This window comes from Crocodylus porosus, unplaced genomic scaffold, assembly GCF_001723895.1.
Source record: "Crocodylus porosus isolate Cpor-Errol unplaced genomic scaffold, CroPor_comp1, whole genome shotgun sequence".
NCBI classification, from domain to species: Eukaryota; Metazoa; Chordata; order Crocodylia; family Crocodylidae; genus Crocodylus; species Crocodylus porosus.
Window position 1 is genome coordinate 33,121,938 of NW_017728950.1, and position 9,266 is coordinate 33,131,203.

Genomic DNA, 9,266 nt, shown 5'->3' on the forward strand with positions numbered 1-9,266 from the left:
TAGTCACAAGCCTTGACATTTCACCCCCTCCACATTAATGAAAAACATTGCAGGACAGAGGACTTTGAATAACAGTCACCTCTTATCCTGGACTTCAGTCTTCCTTATTGTAATTATGTTCAAGCAGAATTTAAAACAGGTGAGAGAATTAGCACCAAGTGTCAGGAGTTAAAGTGGCACACAAACCCTGAGCTGTCCTTGATTGTCCTTGGCTACCAGTGGTTTCGGCAGATGTGGTGCTGTATATAGGTAAAAACCTTTGCAAGTTTGCAGAGCACTGCAACAAGACAGGTCCCCCTTCTGCCTAGCCCCAGTGCCCTTGGTCCCAAGTCTGGCTGTTGATTCCTTGTCCCCAGCTCCCTTTACTGAGGTCAGTGGTTCTCAACCTTGCCAGACACCCCCCCATTAGACTCAAGGTACCCATCAAAAATGCCAGCTCTTAGCTTTCATTCATTTCCTGATTACTGAAAAATAAGAGAGCAAGTCTCCTGTTACAAAGAACTCAGAAAGACCACAACAGGTCAGAATGGTTTTGACATTTTGGATTCCTATTTGAAATCTCTGGATTTATCTTTTTGTCTACACATCTAACAATGCCAATATTGCATGACACCCTTGAAAGGATCTCAAGGCATCCCAACGTGTTGTGGCACCCTGGCTGAAAATTACTTCAGTGTTGCCAATCCCACCATGTCAAAAATCATGAGACAAACTTAAAAATTAAGAGATTCGGAATGTAAATGATGAAATGCTATTTTTAAATTGTGTGTTGGGGGGGTGTTATTTGTAAAGGTATAGAGGGCAGTGGGTGGGTTTGGTGTGGGGCGGGGGGGTTGGAGCCCAGGCAGGGGAGATCCCTGCACACCCTGGCAAGATGCAGGGTACTGTGCATCAGGAGTGAGGGGCAGCAGCAGGGCTGGGGGAGCTGTGGTTTGCAAGTGAAGGGCAGACACATGTGCACACACACAAACAGCCAGCCACCCATGGCTCTGTTGCATGACCCGCCCAGCCCTGGAACCCCATTCACCCCAGCCTCCGCCCACTCCTTCCTTCACCATGGGGGTCTCGATATGCCCTCCTCCCACCCCTTCCCCTCCACAGACTTACCAGCTTGATGCTCTCTCTATGTGACAAAAGAAGAAATCCCGAGATTTGATTTCTCTATCAGGAGACCATGAGTCAGAGTTACTTTGACTTGGAAATCAGGAGTCTTGATTTTTTCATGAGAGTTGGTATTACTGTGCCCTAGAGCCTGGTCTTCAGCTCCTGCCTGCATCCCTGTCTAATCTCTAGTGTTTGGACTCCCTAGCTCATGATGCTTGGCTCTTGACTTCCCAGTCTTGTAAACCCTAACCCCCTTGAGCCCCAAGCACCCATGTCCGAATCATGTCCATGACACCAAGCACCAGGCTTAGAAAGGTGGCAGCACTGATTGATCATTAGGACCTTGCAAGACAAAAGGGGCTTAGCACCAATTTCAGATATTGATGGCATGTCAGTGTGTTTGTGTTAGCCCACTGAAAAATACAATAAAGTCAAGTATTCTTTTATCTCACAAAAAAACCCAGTCCTATGATACAAGGGTATGGGTTGTAGCTGTGTTGGACTAAGGACACAGGCAGACAAGGTTTTTTGGGTAAATCTGATATCTTTTATTAGACTAACTCAAAATGGTGGAAAAATTGCAAAAGCTTGAAAGCTTGCAAAGAAGAATTTTTCCAACTATTTGAGTTGGTCTAATAAAATATATCAATCCTATGATACATACTATAGTATCCAACAGCTGTAAATGTTGCCCAAGAACATTAGCTGATTTGATAAAATAACTGTCAGCTGTCATCAACACACCACAAAGCTTGGAAGAAAACCCTATTGTTTGTAATCAATCCTGTTTACCCCCTTTACTAAGTTCCCTTTTTTACATGCTTTTGGATACTCAGAATAACCATAAGAGCCGTGTCACATGCCATCTCCTCAAATGCTCTTTCCCATATAGTATCTAAACTTTCATTATAGCAAAGCATCAGAAGTTAAGAGCCAACTTAAAACCCAGCTCGCCATAATCATTACTGGCATGATTACAACTGGAAGAAAGGCCAGATAAACTCATTTATCAGCAATGGGCATTCAGTCACAAATACAAAAGTCAAGAACAAGCTGTGACACACCTACACTTTGTATTTGTAGTCAGGAGAAGGTACGGTGTAGCCTGGTAGTAGAAGTAGATAGGTGCACCACACCTCTAACTTCAATAGTAGCTCCTTGTTCAACCTCCAAAGGACACTAGATTCATTTCACTCACAGACTTTGTTCAAAAGCAACACGTTTGAAAACTACATGAGCCAGACTTTGTCTCAACCCCCCTGCATTCTCCCTGAAATTGTACCTTTGGCATAGAATTCCTGTTTGCTGTATCAGCTTACAGGAGCTAATTCAGTAAATGTGCCTCTTCATTTAAAAATCATCAGTGTACATTCCTCTGTGTAGGGCTGAGCAGGTTCATACGCGTGCTGCTCTTGCTGCCCCTTACTCCAACCTCAAGCGTCTCTTCTTTTTTCCCTTGCTCACCGGTCCCTGGGGTTTCTGAGAGTTGTGGTCCAATTAAGAGTCAGCACAGCTCTGCAAACACTCCCCTCCCCCCTGTTCCGCCTGCTGTTACGCACATTACATTCACATTACTGCCCCTTTGATGTGCTCCTGCATCCAACTACAGTTATACCATCTAGTCCCTAAGCCACATGGAAGGTCTCCACACTCACTGTGATCTACCTGGGGATTCAGAGGTATAGGCCCTCACTGGCTCTGGTAGGTTTGGGGTATCCCCTGTTGTAGCCAGCCTCGATTCTACCCCAAATACTTGTTTGTCCTCACTATCTTCATTTCTGCCACTCCATGGATCCCACCCTGTTTCATCCAGAAGCATCCTCTGGCAGCATCCTACTGGACCTACTGGGGGTTATATTGGTGAGGGCTCTGTTGTGAAGCCTCTGCCAACATCTTGACTGCTGATGAGCAGGCCTCCTAGCTCCTTTGCCAGGCTAGTGTCTCTATCCTGTGAACACACATTGGATTTTATCAAATTATAGTGTACTACAAATGTTTATCTTTTTGGCCTGCTTGCCAACTCGCCTAACACCTCTGACAATTTTTGAGGACTGTATAAGAGCCACTGAACCTCTTACATAGCTTTTGGCACTGACTCCGTCTCTTGGTTTGATTCTGTACCAACACCAACTCTCCTGGTTCAGTCACCTGTCCAATGACCCCAAGGTCATAGTACTGTTTTTGCCTTTGTGTGTATATTTTATGTTCTGAAGCTGCTGTAAGGAGAAAATAATGTTTTTCCCACCTTCATAAAGCACTTTGTGATTCATGGCAGAAAGGTGACATACATGTCCAAACTGTTATTACTGCTCAGATATTTACAGGATAAGTTCCTCAGGTTGCATCATCAAATCTAAATGACTAAAGGTGGCATGACACAGCATAGGCAACAATGAAGATGTTGAAAGGGAGACAAGACAAAGACATGCAACGTCATTGCCTTGTAGCGTTATACCTCAGTGTCATGATGTTGTAATACCACAGGAAACTCAAGCCTCCTTTAGGCTGTGAACAGAATGAACCCCTAGAACAATGTACACGGATTTTAAACCCCAAGAATCTCAAAGCACAGGACACTTTGCACTGGTTTAAGTTTTCTGGAACATTTCAAAAGCTTGCAGGGCAATGGGGCTACGTTGGTATGCAACCAGGACTCTGCTGCCCAAAGATCTATTGCCAAATCAGTGGTTCCCAACCTTTTGGACGCAAGGGAAGGCACCCTGCATAGACTCAGGACATCCCTCAGAAAATGCCAGCTCCGAGTTTTCACTCATTTTTTGCTACAGAAAAAATGGTTTTGCCAGGAGTGCAAGAAGTAACAGTCCGGGGGGGGGCTGCAGTGCCCTCACCTCCTGCTTGCACATTGGCCTGCAGCTCTAGCCCGGAGTGGAAGGGAGTTGAGGGAAGCATGGATGGCCTGAGGGGAGCAGTGGCGGTGGCCAGGCCATGGTAGCAGGGTAGAACTGTGGCCTAGCATATGAACAGCCGGCAGTGGGAGGAGGTGAGGGCAGCACAGCGCATGTTTTATATCAATAAAACATTGTGTTTGACTGCTATATATATATATAGATAGAGATATGATAGAGAGAGAGAGAGATGATAGAGAGATATATAGAGAGAGATATGAAAGAGAGAGGGGTGTTTGATTTTAATTACAGAAAAACATGTATTTGGGGGTTTTTAAATCAGAGAATCTTGGATTTTTATCAGAGAATTTAGATGTTTAAACAGCAGGAATGAGGATCCCTAGTTATGACTTGGCCTTGCATGAGTTGCATGAAATGGCTTTCTGCTGCTGATTTGGCAGTGGTTTTGAGGGTGGATACAGTTGGGAGGAGCACAGGAGATTTATATCCTGTAAGGTCTGCTAATTTGGTTATTACAGCCTCTTCTTTTCTGCTACAACCCTGGCAACAGCAGCAGTACCTTAGGAGCAGCAGCTGAAGAATTTTCAACACTTATTCTAAGTATCAACTTTTCTTTTTATTATTATTTTTTGCCCTTCTAGTGGTTTTTAAGGGTACAAGGGGAAGGCCAGAAATATGGAGGTATTTTAAGGAAACCATCTTAGAGCATGTTCCAGGTATAAATGATCTACTTCTGAAAAAGTAGATCATTTCCTCAGGCTTCTCCAGACCAGTTAATCTCTCAAGTACCACCCTGCCCTCCTTTTGTTTGATTTCAGATCAACAAGGCTATCCACCTCTGTTACATACACAAGAAGCTTTGATTTTATGGCTTGATGCATTTGATTCAAATCCATGTTTAGCATGTTTTAAAATTTGTGTTGCAGCACATGCTGGGTTACCTGGGTTAGAAGGGTTAGCCACTGTGTCAGGGTCAAAATTTAGAAAAAAAGTTACGGTTAGCTTTCCAAATGTGATGTGAATGTTGCTTAAATTTTTGTAACTGATTTCATGTTTGATTGTGTTGTTCCTGGTAACTGGCTGACATTGTAATGAGAGAGAGAGAGAGAGAGATTCACTTTGAAATCTAAAAGCCTTTAGTCAGATCTGACAAAATGTTACAGGTTACAATGCCTCTGAATGACTAAACTTGCAACAGAGCATTGAGGAGTTGCTCTGTTGCCATTTTCATTGTGGTAGCAAATAAAAAACCTAGGATTCTGGACTAGCCTAAGGGATTGACACAACACCTCATTCAATGAGTGACAGAAAGGGTTTATTTAACTACAAGTATTCAAAGTCAAATGACCCCAAACCAAAGCAAAGTCCAGTAATTAGCTATAACAGGGGCGGGCAAAATGCAGTCCGCAGGCTGGATACAGCCTGCCAGGCCATTCTATCTGGCCTAAAAAATCTATAAAATTAACGTTTATCTGCCCCTGGCTGCCTGTCATGCCGCCTTGATGGCTTGCCAAAACTCAGTAAGCGGCTCTCTGCCCAAAATAATTGCCTGCCTCTGAGCTATAAGGTGATGGTTTCTCACCAAACAGGCAACAAGAGAGACAGGCTGTTTCTTCTAGCTTCTTGAGATAGCTGGGGCGCAGCAGCAGTTGTTGTCAGAGGGATTTTTCATTCCTGAAGCACGTGCTGTTAGCTGTTTCACTTCTTTCTTATACCCTTAGTTCAGCATTTTCAAAGCGTTCTTGTAGTTTGTGTAAATCAAGAGAGAGTCTCAAGCAATAATTAACAGGGAAATCCTGTTAATAAAATTGCTTATTATTGGTTACCAGAAAGTTCAAATTTGAATGAATTGCCTTCCTCACTGACAAGAGGTTATCCATTTCTATTAAGTTTAGAACATATCAAGGGACAGATTAACCACCAGGAAAAACAAGGTTTTGGGGAGTATCCTTGGAAAATCAAGTGAGCCACTAAAAAAACAGAAATAAATCAGGAGGAGACATCTATCACACATGGAGAATGACTCTTCCTATACATGAGTTAATTGCAAGAGAAATATTTATCATACTAATTAATCAAGGATAAACATTTCACGCAGCTGCATGCTAGACAACTAGGAGCCTGCTTGAAATCATCATGAATATAACAAGATAAACTGCAAGAGATAACTCATTATTTCTTCTTAGATGGCCTTGCCATGAACTCGCATCCTCTTGCACTATGCAGTTAGCATCAGTATTTTGTATTTTAACTTTTGTGAGTAGGCTCCAGCTCAGCATGAGTTTCAGAGTCATCACATTGCACTATTTGACTGTGCTCTTTTATTACAAAGCGGCAGGATGGTGAAGGCCAAGGTTTGGACCCTGAAGAAGCACTTCCAAGGATTCCCCAAAGCTAGCGACTTTGAGCTGAAAGAGGTGGAGCTGCCAAAGCTGAAGGATGGAGGTAAGGAGAGTGTTCCTTCAGAGGCCAGTGGTGTGACTGTGTATTTTAATCCTTCACTAATAATTTATAAATCTATATCAAAATAGAGTCTTACCAAGTACAAACAACCAGGGGAGTTGGTCAAGAGATAGAGTCTCTTGTTCCCACAGAGAATCCTCTGAGGTCCACATACTGGAAACTCAACAGTGTTCAGGTATAGAAGCACATTTTTAGGAGAATATTTTCAAACCTTACTCTGGTCCCATTTACATCAGTGACAAAACTCCCATCAACTCCAATGGAGCAGAGTTGGGCAGGGAGCTTTTAAAAATCCCACGTTTACTACTATGGGTCTGCTGCAGGCAAAACCAACTACTCACAGGGTGCATCTACATGTGCGCATTTATTGTGCAGTAACCAAAATTACTGCACAGTAAAGGCACATATTTACAAATGCACACCTGTACTGCACAGTAAATATGATGACTTACTCTGACTTGAGTGTAAATTTGATCCCTGTATAATGCACAGATCAAATTTACACCTGATCAGTAACACACATGTAGATGCCTTACTGCGCAGTAACACTGTGTATGTGGACAGAGTTGAGACTTTAGTCCCAAGTCAGACCACACACAGCGTTAATGCGCTTTAATGTCTGAACGTGTAGATGCTGGTCTGTTCCTGCTTACTGCGCAGTAACTGCCAGAGATACCCCTGGTCAAAGTAATGCTTTTTAAAAACCAGCTCTTCTTCTGTTTCGCCACTTCATTATAATTTGAATTGGCTTTGGACAACTGGTGCTGCCTGCTTTCTGCAATTTCCTCAGTTAGAGTTTAAGAAATGAAAAGTGACAGGTGTGTTTATCTTTCTGGTTCTCTTTTACTTGCAGTGACACAACTGTAAACATAACAGAATTGTTCATGGGTCTGTTAATATAGCCACTTGCTCTTAAACTTTCTGAAGAAACTAGGATGAATTATGTTTTAAATACCTTTTTCTTAAAGACTTAGTTTTTGGCAAATAAGTTTTTAAAAACAAAATAAACCAAAAACTACCCAAGCCAACATCTCTCTTCAAAATTTAAAGGAAGAAGAGGTACATGGAGGAGTTTTAAAATGGATTTTTTTTTTTATTCCCACAGTACAGTGCCAATTAAGAATATTTGTGGTCTATCACCACCCTCTGCTGGTTGAATAAGGAAAAGGCACTTTGTATTGGGTTTTAAAGGAAGCAGCTTCCTCATTTGGGTGTCAGGATTTCAAAGCTTCTTACTGAGAGACACTGGGTGCATCTACATGAGACATTTGCCGTGGAGTTGCCTAATTAGCTCCACAGTAAAGTCTCAGTGTCTACATGTGTGGCCTTATTAGGTCGCAGTAAACTAATAGACACTGCCGTTGCTTAGTACTTATCAACACAAGTACTATCTTGTGGCGGCATTATTTAATGCACTGTAACAGATGTAGACACTGACAGGGCTGGCTGAGGCACATGGGTGCTTCAGTCTGGGGGCTGCCTGCTGAGTAGCCCTGCACTGGAGCACCCTCGTGCCCCAGCCAGCCCCTCCACAAGATGTTGAGCCAGGTTGGAGCAGCCCTGGGCTGGCAGGCTAGCCCCCTGGGTCCCTTGGCAGCTGGGGCTGCTCCAACCCAGCTCAATATGCTGTGGTCCCAGGTGCACATGTAAAGGGTGCACCAGGAGCAATAAACTCCGGCGTGAACTGCGCCGGAGTGTTTTGCATCATGCTAATTGCATGTGTATACGCACCCACTAAGAATGAAAAATGTGACCCAAAAAGCTTTCTTTCACAGCCTGGGCCATGTGTACATGCTTTGTTTGTTAACAGCTGTAACCCAAACACACTCAACTGATTTCATGTAATTTTGCTTACATGTAGGGACCTACCTAATTCACGGAGGCTGCCTCCAGATTTTGTGGTCCTGGTATGGCTCTGGGCACCATTTCTGTGGTAGAGTGCAGCCCCCCTACCTCTGATTTGCCATGGGCCCCTGAAAGTCATGCCCCTAGCAAATTTGCGGTTTCTGCAAAAACCATGAAATCGTAAATTTGGTAGGTCCCTAATTATATGATATGTGGTCAGTGCCTAGAGGAGTAGCATACTTGCTTTGTAGCTTGTGATGTCTTATTTATAGCAGGTCTCAATGTAATTGCTTCCCTGTTCCATTGCAGAGGTGTTGCTTGCATCTGTGTTCCTCAGCCTTGATCCTTACATGAGGTATGTTTTCTTTATCCCTTTATGCCTAACTGTTGGTCAGGTTTTTTCTCTTGAATTGCTATTAGAACTAAAAAAGCTCTGATCATTTCTAGCATTTAGCTCTCCCCAGATCTTTCAGAGAGCTAATTGTCCTATAAAAAGCACCAGAGCCCTATTTGTGTCTTCACTACTCTGCAACAGCTATCATACTGATGAACCTAGTGACAATACAGCATCCCTCAATTTCTACAACAGAGCTGGAACACAGTTCAGTCATGCTGAGTAGGCTGGACAACCATGCTACAGCTCTGGAATTTCGCTGGGCTCTAACAGAGTTTGGGAATGCAGGACTGAACATGGTGTACATTTCTACATGAGATGCTCACTGTGCATTAGCCTAATACCCTGCGTGGTAGCACGGTGGTTAAAAACTGTGCTAATAGCCTACTGTGCAGTGTTATTAGGCTAATCCACAGTAAGCATTACAAAATAACTGTATGCTGGTGCTACTGTGCAGTAACTCTAGTTATTGCGCATCCAGTTACTACTTTATTAATTTAATAGATTTCATAGACATTAGGGCTGGAAGGGACCTCGGGAGATCATCGAGTCCAGCCCCCTGCCCAAAGGGCAGGAAGTCAGCTGGGGTCATA

At 43.3% G+C, this 9,266-nt stretch overlaps 1 protein-coding gene across 4 annotated transcripts in view; it reads left to right on the plus strand.

Moving 5' to 3' along the window:
* Positions 1-9,266, plus strand: part of PTGR1 (prostaglandin reductase 1) — a 32,721-nt gene that overhangs the window by 2,545 nt on the left and 20,910 nt on the right. The window contains exons 1-3 of one of the 4 annotated variants that reach the window (XM_019555056.1): positions 4,466-4,571; positions 6,304-6,416; positions 8,589-8,634. In XM_019555056.1, coding sequence (XP_019410601.1) covers positions 6,311-6,416; positions 8,589-8,634 — 152 coding nt within the window. In that variant the 5' untranslated portion in view covers positions 4,466-4,571; positions 6,304-6,310. The other 3 variants (XM_019555052.1, XM_019555053.1, XM_019555055.1) reach the window with 3 other exon arrangements.